Raw genomic sequence first — 25097 nt, 5'->3', positions numbered from 1 at the left:
TACCTGCATTGCCATGTCATCCTGGTGTAGACAACACACTGACCCAAAACAGTTTATATGGCAACATGACATTTGGACACAGTTCACATCTCACAGCTCTCATACAACTGAGGCTGGTGAAAATGTGGGCAGAGCTAGTAATTTTTTAAAAAGAGCAACTTCAAAGAAGCCTTTGCTATGATGATGATCATCAGTTTCACTCACAGAGTAGAGATAATCCTGACCTCACAACAAACAAAACAAACAACCAAATAAATCCACCCACCCCCCTCTCAAGTAGTCCAATAATAAGTCAGTATGACAACACTAACCAGAGATTGAGGGTGAAATCCTGTCCTCACTGAAGCTCAAAGAAAGAATTTAACCCTGATCTTTTAATCTCATCTGTCTGAGCAGCTATCCAAACCCATATGCAACTATAGATACACTGAGGTTACTAGGTGAAACTCACTGTCCTGCAACGCAGTGCTGGGGTGAGATAATTAGAGTTCACTTTTGGATCTAAAATTCCCAGGAAGAAATTCCAAGACTGCAACTTGTAATTGTGTTGTACACATGGTTTGGGATAGATGTTTAGATTTCTAGCCTTACACATAAGACAGTCCTGTGCTCTGTGCTGCTGAGGTATGAAAGGTCTAACACTGAAATCCTTTGCACACACAAATACTTGCACAAATCCTTGTGATTCTGCTGATATGAGTAAAGTTTTGTCTGAGAATCCTTCTTTGATGCCGTGCAGTCCTGCTGAACTTCAAAGGGAGCGGAGAAGATGCAAGAAGGCTCTAGATCTGAGCAAAACCTGGAAATGGCAAGCATTTTGTGGAACAAGTCTCACAATGTGGGAATAAGCTGCAGGGCAACTATTTATGGGGATCTGATCCTGAGCAAATTCACGAATCAGCCTTGTACCAGAACACTGCACCATGCTGAACTCCCCTTCATGGGGCACACTCCCTGCTGACCCCACTCCGCCACAGATGATCAAATTTAGGCACTATTTACCCAGGAAGGTAGTGTGGAGACCCAGTAGGAACATTGCAATGTCTGGAGTGGGCCTACAGGGAAGCTGGACAGGGACTCTTTGTTATGAACTGTAGTGACAGGACAAAGAGTAATGGATACAAAATGAAAAAGGGAAAATTTGGGTTGGGTATTGGGAAGAAAATCTTTACTTTGAGGGTGGTAAGCCACTGTCAGGTTTGCCCAGAGAAGCTGGAGATGTCCATCCCTGGCAGCGTTCAAGGCCGTGAGCGACCTGGGATAGTGGAAGCAGTTCCTGCCCATGGCATCAGGGCTGGGACGGGAGGACCTTTGCGGTCCCTTCCCACCCTTTAACATTGAATGATTCCATGGTTTTTCATAAAACACCATCTTCTCGTTCTCTGATGTTTATGAAACTCGTAAAGTCAAGAGATTAGGGATTCCTGCCACTGCTTCCAGAAACAAGTATGAGTCTGTGTGCGTGCACGGGCTGTTCAGCTGCGCGATTCACAGGAGGGGCCGTGACAACCGGGTGGCTCCCCCCGCCCCCGGCCTGCCCCCGCCCCGTGGGGCTGTAGCTCAAGGCCACTCACCCAGTATCCTTGTGACGCCCAGGGTGAGCTTGTCCAGGTAGGGCTTGATACCGGTGGGGAGTTTCTCCTCCATCCTTCACGGGACCGTCCTGTCTCTGCCCAGCCCGACAGAGAACAATGCCTTTCTGTCCTCCCTACTGCCCCGTAGCCGCAGGGCACGCTGGGAATAATAGTTCTTCCGGGCGGTGCCCCAGTCGGCCCATGGCGGCAGCCGGCGCTCAGAGGACTACGATTCCCGGCATGCCCCGTAATCCTCCGCGTGCCTTTGGCGCAAACAGCCAATGGGAGGCGAGAGCCGGGGGGGCGGTGGGGGTATGCGGGGAGTGGCGCCTGTTTCAAGATGGCGGCGGCGGCCGCCGGTGTGGGTGGAGGTGCTCGCTGGAGCCGGGGCTGTATCCTTGCCTGGGACTCGGTGTGAAGAGACAGCGGCGGGAGGGGCCGCTAGGGGCGTGCGGGATGGTCTGTCGGGGGCTTTGGCCTGGAACCGATGCGGCGCTGTGGGTTGGGTGGGGTTCTGTGGCCGTAGCAGAAGCTACGTGGGGGCTCCGCTGGCGAGTGTGGGGCGGGCTTGGCCTGGGGAGAGGGATTGGGTATGTGCCCGTTTGTAGGTGGAACGCGGGATTTCAAAGGAAAAGTTACCTGGGAGGGAAGGGAGGGTCGTAAGACTTCTTCACTGTGACCCTGCTGTGAAATTCCAGGGCGAGTAAATAAATAGGAAGTGGGGAAATTGAGCTGAGTTTATGGGAACTTGTAAGGGAGTCAACAGAGAGAATGAGGTTGTACAGCCTGGAGAAAAGGCAGCTGAGGAGTGACTCTATCGCACTCTACAGCTGCCTGTGGCAGGAGGTTGGTTGTAGCTGGTGGCAATTGGGCTCTTCTCCCAGGTGACAAAGTGGCAGGACAAGAGGACAGTCTTAAGCTGCTCCAGGAGAGGTTTATGTTGGACATTAGAAAGCATTTGTTCACACAGAGGGTGACTGGGCAGGAATGGACTGCCCAGGGAGGTGGAGGAGTCGCTGTCTCTGGAGGTGCTTAAGGAAAGACTGGACCTGGCACTCGGTGGTTGACACAGTGGTGTCCAGTCATAGGCTGGACTTGATGATCTCCAAGGTCTTTTCCAACCTCATTGATTCTGTGACTCTTTAAAACTGAAGCTAGAAGCTGAGCAGGGAAGAGATGTGTCTTTTGTGACTGGCACCTAGGCTTGACTACAAGCACGACATTTTGGGTGAGCCCGTGTGGGATTTGAAGGGCTCTCTGAGGGATGAGCGTGAGGTTGGGGTGGTTTCATCTGCAGAGGACCTGCAGGCTCCTGTTGTGGGAGACTACGTGGGGCTGGACACATAGATGATGTCGGTGGTGGCTGTGGTGTTGGGAGCTCAGCCTGTCCAAGCCTGGCTAGGGAGAGATGTGCTTGTGTGGCTCAGAGAACCAAGAGCTGCTGCTGGTATTTGGGCTGGAGGCTCAGCAATTTGAAGTCGTTGGGGTAGAGCTGACAGTCTGGCCTGGTAGAAATTTGGAAGCTGACAATTTAGTTCAGTTATGAGAGGTTTGAGGCATCGCTGTTAGACTGAGAGTGGGATTTCATAATCAAATGGAAGTGGTTGGAAGGAAGAGTATATGTGTGTGCTCTTTTGTTTATATTTGACTGCACACCCACTGGGACAACGTGCAAGTGAAATGGGCCAACCATCCCACGGCCTGTTTAGGGAGCACATCGTTATGATTTCCCATCTGTATAAAATAAAAAAGATTGTCTACAACTTTTTCTGTGCTGTGAATGGGATGAAGGTGAGTGACACATACCGGATTTATTGCCACACTGTCGCTACTCTGCTCAGTTGTTGATATTTTTATCAATTAATAGGTTGTTTCCCATGACTAAATATAGTTTTTTGAGCCCAGCAGAGGCCTTGTGCATCGTGACAGTCCAATGAATTAAATTATTTCTGACAACCATTTCCGTTCTACATGTTTTGATAAATAGGCAGTGTTGCCTCTGATATTGGAAAAATTTGAATTCTTAGAAGAGCACATGGCACAATTTAAAAATAATGGTAGTGTATGCTTTCAAAGAAAGAGGAGTGGGTGGGGAATTTGATAGATTGGTTTAATACATTTGGAAAACTTAAATTCTCTCCATCACTGTTGAATCAACTCAGCACAGTAAGGCAGGTTGTATAGGTGAGCTGTACTCAGGTGCTGAGTTTCTCCAATGCCTCTCTCTGCTGTTGCACTGAACTTTAGCCATGGTGGTACAAAGTTTTTAATACTATACCTGCCTTACTGGCAGTCCTGGGAGACACGTGGCAGTGGATTAATTTTAAAAGGTTAATGGCGGTGCTGTCCCCAGTCTGTTACTCTGAGGCAAGGAGATTGCTTATGAATCAGTCTCTGAGTCATTGTGATTTTCAGTTCAGCTGATTGAGGTAGCCTGCTCTAACTTTGAGTTGTTCTGCTGGGCTGCAGAGCTTCACCAGGAGAGTCATCCTGGTAGTTGGAGGGAGTAATAGTGACAGCTTTGACTAGTCCTTGCATCCTGCTGCTAGGAATTTATCCACAACAGCTGGCAGTGCCAGAGGCACACTCTAAAAGCAGGATGTTGTTTAGGCAGATCGATTTATTTCCTATAGCCATGTGTTGACACGCAGATTAACTGTGTGTCAGTTGAGCAGGAACTGCCTGTGCTGAAGTTTTTTGTTTCCTGAAGCTGTGTGAGCTGAACATAGACTTCTCAGTACCCTGCAGCTTGCTTTGTGGTTGTGCTGACACAGCTGTTTGGGCTGGGCTGTGATCCAGACTTGGACTTTTGATCCACCTTGGTGCTTTTTGAAAAGAGGGTACGCACAGTGCCTCCACAAAGTGGAGTTTGTTCAGCGTCCTCGCTCAGTTCGTGCTATACCCCCACAATGTGTTCTGGCAGCTGGAGGTGGCAGGCTGCAGCTCACAAGTGAGAACAGAAATGCTCTCAGTGTTTATGGAGAGCTGGCTTTGACAGCAGTACTCACTGGATATGTTTTTAAACTGATGTGAGGCTGATGAGTCATAATTGTTTACAAGTGATAAAGTGTGTCAAGGCTCATAAATGAGCCTGTGATCAGGCCCTTCCAGTGTGACAAGTACCAGTTGTGTGATGGACAGTGGGTGGTGATTGAAGTTGCTGTCCACAGGGGGAAACTCCTAGACTCTTCCTAATTTTCTCCACTGTGTGGTAATTTACTAAATTAAGTTTTTGACTTGGTACTATCATAATCAAATTTTAGTTAAGGCAACAGTTTGTACAGGGTCATTGAAATATTTCTACAATTTTACTTTATTGTATGAATACAGCTGCAAAACCTTAAATGGATTTATCTGTTAACAGTGCAGAAATTAGATAATTGAGTTAATTGGTCAACCATGAAAGGTTGAAGAAAGTAAAGAAATATAAACAAAAGAGAGTGGAGAATAATTTTGTGCCCTCTGCTTTTGTTTTCTACTTTAGTATTGCCCTGGTTTCAGCTGGAATAGAGTTAATTTTTTCCCTTGTGCTTGGTATGCTGTGTTTTGTATTTACCATGAGGATAATGCTGATAACACGCTGATGTTTTGGATGTTGCTCAACAGTGCTTACCCAAAAACATGGACTTGAGTGACCCATGCTCTGCCTGTGAGCAGATGCAGAAGAAGCTGGGAGGGATCCTGTCCAGGAGAGCTGACCCAAAGTGGCCAAAGGGAGATTCCATAACAGAACATCATGTCCAGCACATAAACTGGGGAGTGTTGGCTGGGACTGCCAGTTCCTGATGGCGAAAGGGCTGGGCATTGCTCAGTTAGCAGCTATACTGTGGATCACTTGTTTCTTTCAGATTTTAATTCTCTCTCCCTCTTTTCTTTATGTTGCAATTAGTATTATTATCCTATTTTATTTTATTTTGTTTCAGTTACCAAGTTTTTCTTATCTCCACCCATGAGGTTTACTGTTTCTTTCTGATTTTCCTCCCCGCTTCGGGCAGGGAGCTGGACAGGGAGTGGCTGTGTGGTACTGAGTTGCTGGCTGGGATTAAGTCAGGAGCATGTTATTTATGTGGGAATAATAATCTTTACATTCAGCTACATGAAATTGCCCCTTTAAGGAAAACAGTATGATTCACACACTTCCCTGAATTCTATTGAATCCTATTTTTAGTGGATTTTAAGAGGCAGGGGTTCAAGTTCAGTGACTGCTAACAGTCACAGTGACTGCTGATAGCACAAATAATATGATGCCCTGTTGTTTCTGATTTTAAAGTATTCTCTGTGGTCGAGTTATTCAATAGTTAAACCTCTGGGATATTTGAAAGTTCTTGAGACTTCTTAAAGAAAATCAGTCCTCAGGCTTTTATGTATTGCTCGTCATGTGATGATCAGATGAGAATGACCAGTTTGAAACCTTTTGCATTTATCCTCATTTGTGTTTCTTAGAATGTATTGCTCAAAATGGATTTCATTGCAATATCAATAAACACTGTTTCAGAATTTGCTTTCCCTACACATCAAGATGTTCCCTATATAACGATAAACTGCTTAAATTTAAATAAATAATATTTGTTCATTATCTTAGTAATTGCTCTTGTAACTGGGGCTGGTCCCTGGGATCTTTTGCAAAGGTGACCTCTAAGATAATCTTTACAGGCTGAAAGTCAATGCACAGTGAAGAAGGAGTGAGGCCTTTTGTTTTAGCAATCTCTGTGGTTATATTTTTTTTCTCCCTAACCAAGTTTTCATTTCTTTTCTTTGTCCCAAAATGTTGATTGTTTTTTTATCAACAGCTGTGTAAAATTAAGAGACCAAATACTTCTTTTTGCAGTCCTGTTTAAAGAGCCAAGCTTGCACTCTTTTGATTTCCTTTAACAAAGCCACATGCAGCTTCTGATGAAGAAGATCCACTGGTATCTGTTTCAGGTATGACCTTCTGATAGACATAAACAAAGGTGTTTTTCCTGTGGATGATAGAATTTGCAATGTCTTTTCGTGTATGTGGTCTGTGTACATAAGTGTGTTTAAGGTAGAGAGACACTGTAAGTTGTAATGGCTCATATATGATTATAGCAGAGGATTTATGCTCTGCTGCTTAGATAAGCATACTGTATGAGATGAATAGTTCCAGGGGAGTTGTTTCTGTTGCAGGTACAGCATGGCTTTATCCAATTTATAAGGCAAGCTGAATTTTTAATGTGGTCTCCAAGGAATGTTGAAGCATTAGAGGTGTTAGGTCTTTTGTAAATTTTGAAGATATCAATTGAAATGAAGATTCATTGTGTACAGATAAAGCAATTTTTTTTTATTAGTTCTTTTGACCTTGATTTACTGAGTGCATACTTGTGTTCATCATGGGGGAAAAGATGAATGTTCTTAGTTCCCCTTCAGAATTCTCTTAATTGTTTTCAAGCACAGCGCTTAAAGTGACACAGGGTCCTGGAAATGTAGCTGGGGATGGTTTACTCTAGGCTGAAATTGTGTGTGTCATCTAGCAGTTATAAGTTTTGAGGAATTGTACTCTTTAGGTTTGGGGTAGTGTGGTTTACCCTTCAAAACTACTGGCCAAATATCTCTGTTGAACTAGAAAACACATGCCAGGTGATGTTGGGTTGTTTTTCTCTGTGTTCTGGGAAGAAAGCAATGATCCTGAGTGATGGAAATGGATTCACTCTGGGAAGTTTTCTACTACTTCTGTGGAAGAGAATTTCAGGACCGTTGTTTTGCCTTGTGTATGAGCACAGAGATATTAGAGTTCATAATTTAATTCTTTCACTTGAATTGCTGATACACTTCTGAAATTAATTACCCAAATAAATATAATCGATCAGCTAGTTTGAAGTTAATATTTTTTTTTGTTCAAAATTTTTGCACTTCTGAACAGTCAAAAATCAAACCTTGAGCCAGTACCAAGTAATTATGGGCTTTAATCTGGCCCTGGGAGGTTTTAGTGTTAGTGTCAGTGTTGGCACTTTGTAATTGCGGCATCAGGATTTTCAGTGCTTTCGTGTTCTTACCATTTGTAGTGGTGATCTAATTCTAATTATGGCAGGAAGTGTTTGACAAATGATCTGTGGAGTGTGCACTGCAGTGTTGCCTTATTCTTATGCCTGGTCCTGAAAGGAACAAACAGCCCGAGCATCAGCAGGTTGGCTGTGTAACAGAAAAAGTGGTATTTTATTATATGAGCAGTACTTTTAACGGCTTTACTGCTGGTTGGTTCCTTAGTGTCTTTGGGTATCAAAGCAGAAGCTCAGTTTTATGCTTTTGCGTCTTAATCAAATGCAGTTTATTTGCACTGAACTTCAGTGTGAAGACATAATGAGCATTTCAGAATTTATGAAATGTTCATTGTGGCTGGGTGTGCTTCAGTGCCATGCACCTCTCTTTCTGCTGATGCATTCATCTTAGTGAAATTTTGTATGGAGTGAGAGGCTGGGGGGAGCTGCAGGCATATTCCTGAGGCATATTCCTCATTCTTTTCAAAAGAAGAGCTACTAAGGCAAGGTTGCTTTTGTGGAAGTCTGGTTATACGAGACAAGAATAGGGCCCCTTTTCACTTGATAATCTGCGTGTTCTACTTGTCTTTCATTTACAGGAGTGTCTGTAAAAGGAAATGTAAGACCAAGGTGTTTGCCAAAATATCAAACTGGTCAAACCGAACTGAAGGTGCCTGCGGCTGTTGCTTCTGTTTCCATGGATCCTGATAGAGGTACAGGAGGTGTGAAAGGGCAGCAGGTCAGTAAAGGCAAATTTTTCTTGCTCTTAAGAGTGCACATAGTATAGAAAACGGCTGAAAATTCTTAGATTGAAAACTTTTAAACAGTTTTAGAGTAGTTATTTTTACAGTCTCTTACACTTTTTGCCCCCTTTACATTATGGGTTTCTAGCAGAAATTATCACATAAAGATAAGGCAGAATATGCTAATTTATGTAAATTATGTGTAAATGGGTCTGTGTAAAACAGATTATTTGTATTTCTGTGTGTGCATTTGTACAGAGACTGTGCATGTAGCCCTGGATAGGGCCTAACCTGTACTTTACTAGTTAAATGTGCAAGAAGTTTTGTTCAGTGTATTCATTTTCATTACTCTAGTCATCTAATTTAAAAATAACATGAGTAAAAACTCATTTTAGAGACCTTTTTGCTATGCCTGCTTATGTTAGAAGGGTAAAATCACTTTTTGTTTTCGATAGTAAAAGTTCAAAATGCATTTGAGCAGAAGCAGCTTTGTCAGTTGATGTCAGCTGCTTTGAATTTTGTGGTCTCCTCCTGTGAGACTAGGTGATGTTTTTCCTACAGTTCCTTGCATTAGAAATTCCAAAGCAGCAGGGTTTCCTTTGGAAGATTATTATGTATTGTGATGGATGCTGTAATGTTTAGAAATCGGTTGAGAGATGCCATTTTTCTGACATGGTTTGTGTAGTACAGTGACTGTGTAAGTCATTTGAGTACTCTTGCCTAGCAGTCATCCTGGTCCAGCCTGTAAATCACTGGGATTTGTCATCCTCCCATTTGCAGGCAGGATCTAAAACCTTTGACTGCTTCTGCATTGCTTTTATTATCATGTAGTTAAATCTTGTTCTTCATCTAAGATGTCCTTCTCTGCCTTCTGTGTGCTGAGTAACTGCTGTATGCTGCACTTGTAGGTTCAAAACTCTGATGTGAAGACAGGTTACTCAGTTCTTGCTGCTTTGACAGTGTCATTGCCCTTCAAATCCTTCAGATGACACATGACTAGTTATTAAACTAGCATTAATTTTTAGGGCTTTTCCTGGACTTGTCTATTTCCCTTGCTCTGTTTATCAGTACTTGCTTTTAGAGGCTGGTATGTACCTCTGGCTTAGCAAATGATGCTGTTAAGTGGCATGCAGATAAATTCCACAAATAGCCCCCATTATGCAGAGTCTTTATGTAGAAAAATCTCTTCATAAGTATCTACAAGCGTGCTGCTTCACAGATGCCTTCATATGTCAGATTAAAATGTGTTTTGTTGAATGGTGCATTGATTGCATTACTTGTAGTCTAGAGAGTTTTTACTTCTTTTTTGTGAAAGCCATTGTATAAATGGGTTTTGGTGTACTCTTTTCTTAAATGTAATGCCTGATATGTAAAATTTTAATTGGTGACTCGTGCTTTTGTATTATTGACAACAAGATGTGTTCAAAGCTATGTTTCATTTTTGTAATTTTAAACCTTCTGTTTTTCGCTTACCTTGCCAAATTCTCATGGAAACTTTGTACTCTGAAGATAAGCTTTGAATACTTGAAACAAAACAGAACAAATATTTTTACTTGTTATTGAAGAAGAACTTCTTTTGCATGGAGTTTTCATCAACAACACAACTCACTTTCTGCAAAGTGTTGTGTGCACGTCTAGGGAGAGCTGATGGCTTTGCTACGGCATAGAGTCATAGAATGGTTTGGGTTGAATGGGACCCTAAAGATCATCCAGTCCAATCCCCCTGCCGTGGGCAGGGACACCTTCTTCCTCTAGTACCAGCTGCTCAGAGTCTCATCCAGCCTGGCCTGGACATAATTCTGAGTAAAACACTCTAGGCTGGAGTAGGTGAGCTGTTGTGGTCCTTTCTGTGGTTCTGTGTGATTTTGTCGTGCAGTTGTCACCTTCCAAGGTGTGGAGAATATCTTCCCAGTACTGAGTTCCAGAACTGTCTTCTATCCTGTACTGTGTAGAAAGAACAGAAATCTGGGAAAAGGAGACAAAGCAGTCTTGGCCTCTGCCTCCTTTGTGGTCTTTTTTTGATGGTTGAGCTGTTGCTGTGCATTATTCCACAGTTTCACTTTGATGAAGTCTGCCTCTGAGAATTTCTTATGTATCATCTATGCATACCTATGGGTGATAGAAAAATCTGATTTTCCTCTTCATCTCACAAAGTTTTGTCTGACAATATGTACATTGGTTTGGGTAGTAGTTTTAGAGATCTTCTGTTAAAATCTCCTTCACTAATATGAACAAGCTTGATTCTCTTTTTTGAGAGCTGTAACTTAATTTTTCTTAAACAAGTTCCATTGTCTGCTAAAAAAAAAGTCACACATTTTTAGCATGGGAAGTGAAATTCCTTCGGTTCCATACATTTGCTTGAATTTAGCCAAGGTAGACATTGTCTCTTCATATGCTTGGGAAGAAAACTGTGAAATCAAGTGCCCCTTGAGAAGTGCTGAAATTTGCCTTGTGAAATTTCTTTCCCCCTCACCCCTGAGAAGAATCCACTGAAGTTAAAATGAAGGGTCAGGCAAGTATAACATGAGTCTGTGTGAAAACACCACCTTTCTTTGTAGTGGACGTTATTCTTTAATTGTTTCTAAGATGCTGTTTAAGAGGCAATTAGGTAAGAAGGAAAGGGGTCACTTTCTCTCTGGTGTGTGTAGATCAGCTGCTGTTACTGATAATGAGAAGCCCAGTGGTGGCTTTGTATTGTTTTGTGCACTGTTGTGTTGATTTTGCCAAACTGCAGGGCATCTGGTGGCACTCCTTTATCTGCTGTAAAGCATTGCATTCACGTGGAGGAGTTTGTAAAAGGAGAAACTGAAACTCCTTTGATTGAGTGGACGTACCGAAACTTGCCAAAATCCCGAACAGAACAGCATGGCTGTTATTGCTGCGTATATCTTCGGGTTTGTCGTGCTTTCCACTAGCACTGCAGAACTGAATACCCCGTCACAGTAATTTTTGGCGAGTAAAACCAGTTTGGAGCCGTTTACTGCTTTGGAGCAGCCGAAGTCGGGAATGCCGGGCAGCAGAGTGCCCTCTGGTGAGCACACGTGGCAAGGAATCCAGGAATAGTGCATGTCTTAAAACTTCACCCAGCATGTTTTAGTGTTGAAGCTAGCAGCTTGCATTTGAATTACAAATAATTCTTCACAATTTGGTAATTTGTTTCATTGAAATGTACTTACGTTTTAAAATATACGAATTTTATTTCCAGTTGGAATTGATCTACTTTCAGCTTCTAATTATTAGGTCTTGAAATGCTTTTAATCGCTTATGAAATATTTGTTTTCTTTTAAACAGTTCATTCTAAAATGTAACTTTAAATTTTCAGAGCACTAATGAAGGAGGAATGAAGAGTGCTTCTTTAAAGGATTTGTGTCCTGAGGACAAGAGACGCATTGCGAACTTAATTAAAGAACTTGCCAGGTAAGAAGAAGCATCACCTGAAAATGCATTAAGTTTAAAGAGAGTAATTTCTCTAATTAACATCAAACAATGTAGAATTGCATTAAAAACCTGAATATCTGCACAAGGTAATTTTTCTTGCTGGAAAAGGTATGAAGCAGCCTGGTTGGTTTTTCCTTGCTTATGAGCCCCTAAATATATATTTAAAACAGAGGCCAAAATTTCATGACCAGCAGTACTTCATCTCTAATGTCCTGGTGACAGGGCTAGGATTTTGTTTGTTTTGTTTATCAAGTGCTATAAAGTAAACACATTCTGCTTTTGGAAATGACAGACTTTGTTGCTATGAAACTTTGGAATGCTTATTATTTGGCAGAGGTAAGCTTTTGCATGGAAGGCCATGTTAGGAGTGCATTGCTGATCTTGCAGCTGAAACATGTTGATAATGATTTGCCTGTGTAATTTTTATTTACCTTTACTACTTCTTGTTTCCCTTAAGCTCCAAAGATTCTACCTATTCCTTGGAAGGAGAGGTAGAGATAGTGCAAGTTTCTCAGCTTTAGCAAAAGTCTTTTCTAAGTTTCATTCCAGTACTAGTTACATTCTCAAAGGTAAAGGAGGTAAAAAAGAGGTTGAATTAAAGTGAGGAGATTTTTGTCCTACTCTTTGTCGCTAACACCTCACAATCTCTGTGAATCTGTCTTACACAGTGAGTGTAAAAATGAGGAGGAGCACATGGGCCTTTGGCAGGCTTTGCCATGTCGGTGGGGAAGCTCTTGTGAGATGATCCCAGGTCCTTTGAGCTAAAAGTTATTGTACATACTTAGAATTTTTAAAGTTTTTCTAGATTTAAGTGTAGGTTCTCTGGTAATAATTAAATACTTTTTGACATAGAACCCTTATGTCTGTGCAATAATTGGCAAGCATTACTGTCCTTTTTCATTTTATATAGGAAAATTTGGAAAACTGGAGAAATCAAGTGACTTGTTCAAGGTCATTCAATAACTCTCTGGTGCAGCTAGGAATATTTTCTCTCTGATTATCCTTATCCAGTGGACCGTTTTACCTGCTAATAATTTGTACTAATACAGAAATTCTTGCCATACAGTATTTTAGTAATTTCTAAAGTTCTTCATGCTTGCAACTCTGTTAATCATACCTTGTGTTAGAAAATGTATAGTTAAGACTGTCATAAAGAGTAGATTGGTGGGAAGCCTGGTTACAAATTGTCAGATGTTGGAGCTTTTCGGACACTGTTGCCACTGTTGATATATAGAGGTATATTCTAATATTAAAAAAAGCCTTTCATTACATTGTTCCTCATAATACACTGCTCCCTAGTGAATAGTAGTACAGTAATTCATTCAAGCATGGGATTCTTCTTAAATCTCAGATGCTGTGATTTTTCCCTGAGGACAGTTTGATATTTCTGCCTGACATTTCTTTGAAGAAAAATAGAAGGTGCAGCAACATTAATTTTGAAAAGTAAAATTAGTGGAACACTATTATTTTATACTTAGTTCTCTTTTATTTTTAAACCTAATCATATTTTTATTGGATATAATTAAAAGTCCTTTGCAGAGTAATAGGGAAGTTGAACTTTAATTCCGCTCAGCTCGTCACTTTTTTAAAACTCTCCATAATTTTCATCCTTAGTTGTGCAATGATAGAGAGTTTTTACTAGCAGTAGAACATTCTTAGCTACTTTGGAGAAGTAAAAGGAGCAGCAGAAGTTTTACAGGAACGCTGTCCTGCAGTAAATACTTGGAATAATAAAGGTCTCACTTGGACTTTGCCTCACTGTTCCTTATTTTGCTATAATTTATGAATGGTAGTTGAGGCTAATTCGTGCACATTTGTTGCAGGATGGTGAACAGAAATAGATTGGTCAGTAAGTAGATGCATGAAAGCTGTTGTAAAGTGGTAAAATTCTGTTTGTGTGGAAACCAGTTGCAAATTGTGATTCACTCCTGAGGCTTGAATTTCAGCTAGGTCTTGCTTGAGCAATTCAGTGTAGTAGTCTTTCCCCAATTTCTGTGACTGCTGAAGGAGAGACTTCTCCTGTACTTTTCTTCCTCTTAGAATTTTTTGCTTCTCTTTCTCCAGCTCTCACTCCCACTGCACTTCTGAACATTGAGGGTGTATGTGACAGTGCATTTGTTAATTTGCTGAAGTGTCAGACTTTGTCTTGGTATGAAAAAATTCTGATGCTGGCTACATTAATATAATTTTCTCTGAAAAAAATAACTTTTCTAAAGATCTGCTGCTGGGGATTCCATGGCTGACATCACTTTAGCTGTTTGGAATTTTACGGGATTGGATTTTGAGACAGAGTCTAAAGAAAGAACTCAGCTGTATTCTTTCTAATCCTCCTTTCTAGGCTAAATAGTTGTAGTTTTTGATCTGTGCTGCCACCTGTAAATCTAACCATTATTTTGCCCTTCTCTGAATGTATCCTTTTAAGTTGAAATGAGAATGGCAGACTGGAGCCAAAGTTTAAAATACTCAAAAATGTTTCAAATTTGAGCTTTTAAAATTATTGTGTCAGCAGATTCTTTTAAAAATTGCTTTTGTAGAGGAGTTTCTGAGAAGAATGAGTCATGCCCATGAATGCCCAAGTGCTTTGTGAGTAAGTGGGGTATTCTTGAGTGTGATCAGCCATTATTTTCTAAGACAACCAGTGTGGCACCTTTGTGTTTTCAGTAAGGTCCTCCTGGCAGACTGGTGAAAGTGGCACAGTAAGAGCAAGTTTTATCTCTCCTATAAGCAAAGTCCTTTCAAAAGAGGCAAAGAAGATTCTCTCTGAGCTTTTATTCCTGCAGGGTGCTCCTGAAGCAGTCATCAGGTTATATAACGAAATGAGCAGTGACATGGTGAAGACACAGAAAGATTCTTATGCTCGTACTCACTGCCAGTGTCAGGACACATCAGCCTCTTCTGAGAAGGAGCAGTGCAGGGCCTGCTGGGATGTACCCAGTGGGCTCTTGGACATGAAGGACTTGATAGACACCGCACTGAGAAAGATTATGAAATATTCTAGAGTGAAATACTTGAGTGATATGCAGATTTTGAGAGCTCTCTCTGTCTTGGCATTTGGCTGAATAGGGAGGATCATAAGCCCTTAGGAGAGAGAGTGGATGTGTGTGTGCTTGCTGGGATTCACTTTGCTCCTAACTGATACACAGCCATAGTTCTGTGACTTTGGGGCTCCTAGTGTGGCAGCTACATCAAAAATACTTCTCCACTGATCACAGATGCCTGGACAGCTTACATATGAAGTTTGCCTTTTGAGTGAGCAGAGGCATTTACTAAGTGATGTAGAATGGTTCATGAAAGTTTAATTTTTATTTTTTAGTGGCAGAAATTGGTATCTAACTATTTTGCATTCTTTCTTTTCTTTGAATAAGATAGACTTAGAGAAAGCTCGCTTCTTGTTGTCTTTGCAAACAAATCTTCAAAAACAATTTAGGTAAAAAGGTATCATAATGCCCTTATGCACCCATGAGAGGGAGTGATTTCCCTTTCCAAAAGAGATACAAGATGGTGTTTGCTATTATATTAGTGTTGTTCTGGCTAGGATCACTGGCATGCCCAGAATGACTTTTAACTGGCAGCTACTAAAACAGCCTTCAGACAGCCCTTTATCCCTTACTGATAAAATGCTTCCCTCTTCCCAAGACCCTGGATTCCTGAACCCTTTGCAGGGTGCTAGTAGTTTGGGATACTAATCTTTTTGACTGTCTTTGATATGAAGCTGAAATTGAAACTTTCTAACAAAAAGTGAAAATGGGTGTCAAAACAGAATGTTAATTTGGTTACAGAACTGGATACCATTGCAGAGGTTTCAGTAAGGGTATTGTAGTGTATATCTGCTATTTTTCTTCCAGTCCTTAAGATCTTCAAAGGAAAACTTGACTGTGGTTTGTATTTCAAATCTTGTGTGTTTGTTTTTTTGTGTTGCCTTCTCTCCTGGGTTATACTACTTCATATTTAACCAAATTGTTACCTAGCTTTAGCATCAAGATATTTTCTCATTCTTTGTGTGTTACTTTAGGAGCAATTTTGTGCTGCAGTTTTCTTAATTGGTCAGGCAGTGAGACTGCAAATGAGATATCCCTAAGCTTGTCTGGAAATTACTTTGTGCTGATAGGTAAAGCATGCCCAGGATTATTGTATCACCAATCACACTTACTTTCTGTGGTTAAAAAGTCATTTGTAGCTATAAATTCATGCTGTGAAATCTAGTTTTGTATTTTGCAGGTTGCACATCATAAAATTTATCCATTGTGTAGCAATTTTAATTAGGCTCTTAGCATTTTTTTTGTTTTTTTTTCTAATGTGTACAAACTGCATATGATGCTTGAGTAAAGAGTATCAGATTTGTGAATCCTGATCCTTGGACAAAAATTCTGTTTCTTTGTTTCCTCCCGCTCTGTCCCCCCTCTTCCATGGTGGTATTCCCTGTTCCAGATACCATTCTTTGCCTGGAATTTAAAACTCGTAGTTTTCAAGAATGGTCATCCAACTCTTTTCATCTTTGCTAGCCAGTTGGCAGACTAATATCAGACTGGTGTTTATTAAAAGAGTATTGTTCCCAAGGAGTGAAGGACTGATCAGTGAAGTTCCCAGTGTCTGTATCTCAATTTTTTGTTTAGTTTGTCTTCTGTCTTAGCTTGCTGAGCCACGATATTCTTACTACATTTCAGATTTCTCTTGGTAAAAGCTAATTTTAAAAGATTTTGAATAATAGAAGACACTGTTTTTAATTTGCTTTTTCAACTCTGTCTTCAGTCAGAAAGAACTGAGTTCTGTCCCTAGTGTAGTGTTGATATGAGTATTACAACCTTTTCGTGTGCATGTCAGTTTTTCATTAAACAAATAAAACTTATAGTGCTGTTGACTTGTGCAGTGCTTCAAAAATTCCACCTGGAGAGCAGAAGTCCTGCTTACTCAGTGGAATGAGTCAGTGTCATCAGCAAACTCCTTGATCAATTCCTTCTTTAGATCAGACAGAAATACTAGTATCAGCAGTGGACCTGGAGCGCACAATAATAATTGGAGCTGGTGAACTATGAATTAATTTTAACTCTAAAGTGGATGTCTTAGGAGGGCTTTTTGTCAATATATTTGCATTATGAGTTTGTCTAAAGAGGCTCCTCTAAAATAAAATTATTTATTTAAATACATCTAGAATTGCATAGGCTTTGAACTGTTAAATTTAAAACAAATCTTGAACAAAGATGGTACACGTCCTATGGCACAAGGTAGGTGAATGTGAATTGTGTGCAAGAAAATGTTGCAGACACTAAATAGAAGCAATAATTCCACTGATTCATCATCTTTGCTCTCAGCTGTCATTTGTCTGATCCTGGAAGGAAGAACAATGGAACTGGATACCAGTATGTTGCTCAGTGGAGCAGCTGAGCTCTTTGTAGTTGTGCCTTCATTCTTTCACTGCTCTTTTGTGACCCAAGTGGGTGAGCAGAGGGTGAAATTATTTCTGAGGAGCATTATATGAGCCTTGTAATGTTTTTGTACAGCATCAGTGAAGTCTTCCATATTTCTGCTAAAAATCATCTGTTCTTTACTGCCAGAAGGCAAAGAAGTAAGTTTATTAAAAAACAAAACAACTCACTGAGCTATTTATAGGAAGTGGCGTAAATCCAGCATAATCTGATGCCATTCTTGTATTCCTTTTCTCTAACTTCCTTTTGCCACTTCCTGTGAGTAACCATCTTTTGTATCTTGCTTGCCCTTTGTGGGCTGTCTCCTGCTTTGTGATACATAAACACATACTGCCAGATTTCTTCTGAGATCACTTAGTGTTCTCAGTCATTTACTGTGTAAGATATGTGGCACAATATATTCATATGTCTGGGAGTGTGACAGCTTGTTGTGAGATGTGTTAAATACAAACACAGCACGTGAATGTGATGCACACTGATATAAGCAACAAATCACAGATCTAGAGATGAGTAAAGCCTGCTGGGTTTTGTTTGATTTTTTTAGTACTCTGTTCTTTCATACCTTTTGTTCTTACACTGTTGTTCAGTTTTAGTGTTTCTTTGTGCCAGCAGAGCCCAATGTTTGTTGCACCAAACACTGTTCTCATGTAGCATCCTGGAAGTTACTGAGCAAGCTTCCTTCCTCTCATAGAATCCTGGAGAGGGCACTTGTTCTCTCTTTCGAGTTCCCTGTCCTGCTCTTGTTTCATTCCTGCCTTTCATTCATGTGGTCGTTGAGTTCTCCATTGGGGTCTTCTAATTAATGTTTTTTGGTTTTGCATCTTTCACTGATGATGTGAGGGAAGGTCGTATGTGCTGTAGTCGTTTAGGTGGTTGCACTGAACTCAGAGGAAACAAATGGCTACAGTTAGATGTGAAAGCCTCTATCTGCAGCCTGTGGCAAATGTGCTGTGGCTTTTACTGCAAGGAAGTGTGGAGGATATTCCTCAAAAGTTTGCCTGCTTAGCTAAGGAGCATAGAGGTGTTGGTGTGGGTCCAGAGTTTTTACAGGTGGTTCCCTTTACCACGTTTCTTTAGTGTAATGTGCACAACCCTTTTGACAGCCTGTGAGTGGTGGGAAAGGGGCCTAGAACAGATGGAACTCATCACATCTTCCCAGGCACGGCCCAAGACTGTAAAGTGAGACCTTGTGCATTTGACTAATGGAATGCTTTTACACTAAATCTATGTCTTTTTTTTCCCCCTTGCACATTAGAAACTTTACAATGAATAGTTTGATCCAAGCTTTAGAGCCACTCTAATTTGAAGAATTTGATTTTATGGTATCTGTTGTCTCCCTCTAGGTTTGTAAAGTAAAAATGTGGGTTTCAGTGTTACTATTTCCAACTTCATGCAGTCTGCTTGAGCTGATATGGGAAGGGCTGTGGGTTGTTCTTGGAGTTGGGGAATACTGCTTGTCTATAATTCACTCTAGGGAAGTGACCCAGTTGTGGTATTTATGACTTTTCAACTGGAAGATCAAAACAAATCTGTTCCCTCTTAAGGGAAACAATGGTAGCAAATGTATGGCTCAGTCCTTGAATGAAACATTCTGTTAATAATATTAGTCTAATGGGACCAGTGGAAGGCTTAATGTAATATATACGTATACATATTTCATTTTTTCCTATAAGATTTCCTCTTTCTATAAGATTCTTCCACTTTAAGGAAGTTAAAATTGGAGTTTCTACAAGTTGTATTGCTTTGGTCTCCTGTCACCTGTGTTGTGGCAGCTGTTTCATCATCATAAAAGACTGAACTTTAAGAGCCTTCAGCAACAGAAATTGCCTAAGTGCAGAGCAGTAATATTTATTAGTCTAAGCTCATTACTTAATATTTTTGTGGAGCTTTTATAGAACCATGATTTCCAAGCCACGTTTTTTAGCATAGTTACAGGATCATCTGTGCATAATGATCTTATTGCCTACGTGATACCAGAATAATTGTTTTTACAGCCTGCTCTTGAGGTGCAGAATAAATGATCGTTGTAAGCCTTTCTCACATTGTCATCTTTTAATCTTGATCCAATTATTTACACTGAGCAGCAAGATACAGGGTGCCATGCCCCAGACAGAAAGGAAAATTTACTCTTGTAGCTTGATATTTGAAAATCCTCAGAAAAGGACAAACTGTTTTGTTTGGAGAAAGCTAACAAGAAAAATGATTCTTTCCTGGACTTGTATTTGACCAGTAAAGGTGAAAGAAGGATTAGTTTGTAGATTAAGAAACAGAAAAGTTTTCCAGAATTTTCTTCCTGTCGTGTCAGCTCAGCTCTCCTATCTGAATTTTCTGTCTTCGTGTCCTAGGTTTGTAAGTATCCCAGTGAATCTTCATTATGGCTGCAGGGAATCAAACTGAAGAAACCTGACTATGGGTTCAGGTCCTCACTTTGTTCTTCTATGCTGCCCATTAATGTTCATGTACTTTACTGAGGCCAGTGTTTTTGAAAAAAAAAAAAAGTAAAAAAAAAAAAGTATTGCATTAAGTCATACACATCTTCCTATGTAATATATTAAAATAAACGTTGTGAGTAACTAACTAGCTTAAGGGTGGAGAGGTTCTTATCCATTTACCTGTAAAGTGGTGGAGGAGTTGGGCATTGTGGTTATGGGCGTATATTTTATTTTATTTTTCTCAAATTCTTTTCAGGGTAAGTGAAGAAAAAGAGGTGACAGAAGAACGGCTGAAAGCTGAACAGGAGTCGTTTGAGAAGAAGATCAGACAGCTAGAGGAGCAGAATGAACTTATCATCAAGGAAAGGGAAGATATCCTTTAAAAATATGTGCAATGGCTCACTGAAATAAAAAGTAAAGTACAGAGAAATAATTGTTCTAATTTATGGCATAGAATAAATCTGCATGTGCTGCCATTCAAAAGCAATCAGAGAGATGACTTGTCAGCATGTGACACTGGTTCATTTGAGCTTAAACTGCCATCCAGCTGTTCCTATGATGTTGTTTTGCTATGAAATAGATATTTGTCAACTAAAAAATGACAATAAGGAATTTACACATTAAAATAGGATTATAGTTGGTTTTTTTTTTCCATTCTGTTAGGTGATCATAATTTAAGTCTAAAACTTGGATGGTATTCTTTTGTTCTCCATGTCCAGAGAAAGGGAATCTACACTAAATGGATATGAATTAAGTATGTGTTCTAGGAGGTTTAGTTAGCTTAGACTTTTTGTTTGGTGTAGGGTTGGTTGGTTTGTTTGTATGTAAAAATACTTAGCAGATTCTCTTTTCTTGCTGACTGTGACTTGCATTTCTTTAAGCTGGTATGCTTAGTCCCAATCCTGGAATATCACATGGAAAGTCACTATTACAGGAGTTGCAATTTTCCTTTCGTGGTTGTGACAGACCTTTACAAAGTTCTCTTGTTCATTTCATTTCCAAATCTCTGACTGTGATGCTTTGTTGTTGAATTTCTCAGAGGGCTAAGGATTGGTTGCAGTGAGTTAGGGAAGAGACAGGCCTGCAGCTACAGGAAAAGCAAATTTTGTGTGATTGACTGAGAGCTGCTTTGCCAATAGGGAGGGTAGTAATGTGCCCAGTATGCAATACTGTTTTCAGTCCTGAGCCATTATTTGTTCAACTTAAAAACTAAATTAGTGACAAAAAGAGGCTCATCAAGCTATGGGCCAGTGTTGAAACAGAAATAGAGGTAATTCAGAAACTTAAACATGAATTTAGAGGAGGGTTCTTGAAAATTCCAGCAATCTATTTCACAGTTTAGCACTGGGAGACCTAACAAAAACAGTGCTTTCTTTATGATGGAACTTGCTTGGCTTAGGAAAGTCATTCAGTGATGTGTGGTCTCTGTCGGGAGAGCATTGCCCTGATGACCTAGAACATCCGTTGTAGCATAGTGGCCACGTATTGTTCTGGAAAGAAATTTTGTCTGTCCTGAATAATATACAGATCAACACACTTAGCTGGCTGTGAACTGTTACTGCAAATTGTTTGATCTGAGGTATTTCAAGAGCCATTAGATGTGACAGCAACTCTTTGACATTGATTTCACTGAAGCCAGTATTTTGTTGTATTTTACATCTTATGTATTCAGTCAGCATGTGAATGTGGGTGGGATGCATGTTCCTGATTTTTTGTTATTTATCCACACAAACCTTTCACTAATTCACATGAAGTATATTTGGCTAGTGGAAAGCAGACACGCTTGCTTTTTTTTGTTTTGTTGTTTGTGGTTTTCTCCCTTTCTTCTTTTCCTTTACCAGAAATAGATTGTACAAGCATGAATACTTTTCCAGAAGTCTGGTAGACATGGCAGAAGGTTAATGCATGCAATTTTACACTTCATAAAACTCTGTAAAACCTAGATATATAAAACAAGGTTATAATTTAAAACAATGTAATTTTAACTGCTGCAATACTTGCCTATCATACATGAATGATTCAAGATCTTCAGTGTAACTCTGATCACTTAATTTTTTAAAACTTGCAGAGACAAGGGATAGTAGAAATGACTTGCTGAGGCTGAATACAGATTATGGCCATTTCAAGTACAGCAATTTGAAATTCTTTAATTTCTTCTGGATTGTAGTGTCCGCTTGTAAATAAGATACCTGGGATATAATACCATAAGAAAAAAATTTCAAGTCTGTTAAAATAAATTTTGTCTTTATTTTGGCCCCACATAGCTAATTTATTGTCTGTAAGATAACTTTCTTTACTGCAGTATTTAAAAGTACCCTGCAGTAATAAATTGGTGCTTCTGATAAAACTGCAGCTATCCGCAACGTGCAATTTCAGCTTGGTAAGAGTTTTGATTCACTTAGCGTGGGGACTGTGTGGGTTTTTTTCAGCAACACGTATTTTTGTTGTTCTGATTTCTTTTCTTGAGATTCTTGCAGGAGAGATATTGTTTGGTGCTTGAAATTCCTAGTTTGAGGAAAATCCATCCTTATTTGGTTGAGGTTGATTTTTTTTACCCCTGAGAAGCTATGAAGACCTCTCTGTTCAAATTTACTCCTGATGAACTGTGACAGAAGCTTTGGGGGAAGGGAGTTGGGTAGTATGCAATGATCTCACTGCAAAACTTTGAGTGACTGATCAGCATTTGAAAAACAGCATCTGTCTGCAGCCCAAGCTCACATTTACTTTGGAATTGCTTAGTGCTGTCTAAAATTTCACGTAGATTTAGGAGTCAATTCTACCCTTTTTTAGCAGGTGAAACTTTGAAAGTTGAATACTAAGTACTAGGGATTTCAAATAGTCAGTTGGTCTGCACCTTCTTCCTAACACAATATTTAGGCCTATCATATTATCTTTTAATTTGGTCAAAAGTAGCTATTTTGGCTTGGATTGTCTCATGACCTTTACACTTCGGACTTCTTTCTAAAGAAACTTGATCCAAAGTGTTTCAAATAAAGTCTTCCAAAACCAAAAGAGGATCGAAACCGTTTTAACTCTTTTGCTTACAATAAACTGGAAAGTTCTAGTGCTGCTGTTCTTAGATATGGCACTTAGAGGTGTTCAGGTATGCATGCTGGGATGACATCTCTTGCTGTTCTTACTAAAATTTGCCCAATTGGGCTGAACTGGATAATCCAGTAACAGCTGCTCATGCTCTTTTGATGCCCTCCCTAATGAAAGCATCTTACAACTATGAAGATGATAGAGTGGTGGGGAAAAATACCACTTTCTGAAAGTGAAGTTTACATAAAATATAAAAGAGGAAAAAGGTAAATGGCATGTGTGTTGGGAAAGTGAGATCTAGAATGTGTCTGGGAAGAAAGACTTGGAGGTTTTGCTGGATGTGGCTGATGTGAAAGCAGCCAAAGCCTGTTACTGATGGATTCAGAAATGTTTGGGTAAGCAGTCAGGGTTAGTAAGAGCCAAGATGGTGGCAGGTGACCTGGGGTCTGTCAGACAACTGTAAGACAGCAGATGCAAGCAGGGATGTGTCTGTTTAGGGTATTCAAGCACCCTCTGAACTTTTGAAATAGATTTTGGGACTAAGCTCGTGTGAGAAGAATTGTCATGTGTAACCTCCTGTGGTGTCTTCTACAGCATCTACTCTTGGTGTTTGTGTTCTATTTGCTGCTGTATGGTGACTAAATTGCTTCTAGTGGCAGTCTAGGTTCTGGCACTGGCTCTGGAGTGTGTGACTTGCAGCTCCCTTGTTTTTATTTGTGTTATTTCACAGTAAGGGATGAGCAGTGTGCACCATGTTATGCAATTAGGCTACTTGTGGTGCATCTTTTTCTCTTTTGCTAGGAGCTGTTAATAGGAAAGCTCTTGGCTTTCTTTTTTTTTTTTTAACCCTGATGTATTTTCAGGCACCTATTATTAATTTAGGTGCCTGAAAATTATAATATAATTTACATGTTATTATAATATAATAAATATAATAACTTAGTAAATAACAAATATAATTTGATTTAGCAATCAGGAAAATATCCTTTGTAAGATGTCCCAGTACTGTCATGATATGTCTTAGGAAAAGAATTATAATGAGATTATTAAGAAACAAACACTACTAATACTTCATAGCTCAAAGAAATTATTTTGTGGTCTTTAGCTTTTCTCGTTATCACCATTAAGGATTTTCTTCATGTAAATTTGATGCTGTTGCATGAATGAAGAAGAAAAAGCATCTGTAATATTTCTGTAAAAACTTATTAATAGGTGAAGAGGAAACTTTTAAAAAAATTTAAAATTTGTTATTGAATTCTATACTCTGCTTAAAATATTATTGTATAGACAAAGAATAGGCAAATAAAGGAAAGGTTATGTTTATTATGAACTTTTATTTTTTTGTAGATTTAAACTAGTCAGCTGTACTATGCTGCTCTTTTGATTTATATTTAGAATGTACCTGGGTTACTTAAGCTTTTTGTTGGAATTATTTTCTGACTGAACATAGACTTACAAAATGGTTTGACCCTGAAATACCATCTAGGTCCAATCCCTGGACAGGGACACCTCCCAGTAGACCAGGTTGCTGAACACCCAGCCAAATTTACACAACAAATCCTGTATGATTTGCTTAGTTAGTCTTAAAATTGATCACAGACTCTGTTTACATATGTCCTTAATGTTATAACTACTTAATTAGTTGGTTTTGCATGTAGTTAACATGAATATTAATTTAACTAAAACAGTTCATTTGCTTATAGTGTTAGTGAGACATAGAATATTAATTTGCTGGAAGAATAATGAGTTTTATAAGCATTATCTAGAGACTTTAATAAAATGCTTTTAGTTTTGCTATAGTACTGTTCATTACATAAGTCTTGCATACATAAATTAGGGCCACTTACATATTTTCTCCTTTTCCTTTCTTACTGTGTTAATGTAAAATGAATAGTATTTTTCAGAAGAAAGTGTTACTGGCTTGCTTAATGCATAGAACAAAATGGTAGAAAAAGGAGATATCAGAGTACAGAATTTGTTTGCTGGTTCAGCCTTTTTTTCCCTATGATGTTAAATCTGATCTTCTGAAAATATGAACACTTCTGCTTCCTTTCCTTTTTAATCAGACCCACCAAGTTGTCATTACAAGTGAGGGAACAAAGGTGGTCTTACACAGAAAGGCTTTCTTTGGCCCTGTGTTTTGTTGGATGTGTGGTCCCAGTGTCCTGCATGGCAGATTCATGTGTGTCCCTTGCTGGGGCTGCTGTTGGCAAGGGGACAGTCTGCCCTCACAATGACAGCAGAGTGTCAGGGGGGAGGTGGGGCACAGATATTAACACTGGAGTTAAGCATCTGTGTATGAAAATGGCTCCCTGCCTTGTTGTGCCCCCACCCATTCTCCTCTGGAAAAAAAGGCAAGAAAATTTCTATATGAAAGCAAATTTGCCGTTTCTAGGAAACTTGTGCTTTTGAAAGTCAGGCTATTTATTTAAAACTCAGTAACAGTTTT

At 39.7% G+C, this 25097-nt stretch overlaps 2 protein-coding genes across 7 annotated transcripts in view; one reads left to right on the top strand and one right to left on the bottom strand.

Moving 5' to 3' along the window:
* TPGS2 (tubulin polyglutamylase complex subunit 2) overlaps nt 1-1730 on the bottom strand; it is a 34513-nt gene extending 32783 nt beyond the window's left edge. For all 6 annotated transcript variants that reach the window (XR_004420755.1, XR_004420756.1, XM_033085703.1 and 3 more), the window contains exon 1: nt 1575-1730. Coding sequence is in view for 4 of the 6 variants with exons in the window: in XM_033085703.1 (XP_032941594.1) it covers nt 1575-1647 (73 nt within the window). In the remaining 2 variants the exon portion in view is untranslated. The remainder of the gene's footprint in view (nt 1-1574) is intronic.
* A 151-nt stretch (nt 1731-1881) lies between these two features.
* Nucleotides 1882-25097, top strand: part of KIAA1328 (KIAA1328 ortholog) — a 173373-nt gene continuing 150157 nt past the window's right edge. Inside the window, exons 1-5 of the mRNA XM_033086007.1 lie at nt 1882-1966; nt 6462-6497; nt 8170-8309; nt 11636-11730; nt 19863-19978. Of these exons, the coding sequence (XP_032941898.1) occupies nt 1915-1966; nt 6462-6497; nt 8170-8309; nt 11636-11730; nt 19863-19978 (439 nt within the window). The 5' untranslated portion in view covers nt 1882-1914. The remainder of the gene's footprint in view (nt 1967-6461; nt 6498-8169; nt 8310-11635; nt 11731-19862; nt 19979-25097) is intronic.

The sequence above is a fragment of the Catharus ustulatus genome, chromosome Z, assembly GCF_009819885.2.
Source record: "Catharus ustulatus isolate bCatUst1 chromosome Z, bCatUst1.pri.v2, whole genome shotgun sequence".
NCBI lineage: Eukaryota > Metazoa > Chordata > Aves > Passeriformes > Turdidae > Catharus > Catharus ustulatus.
This window is presented reverse-complemented; position numbering and strand designations above follow the sequence as displayed.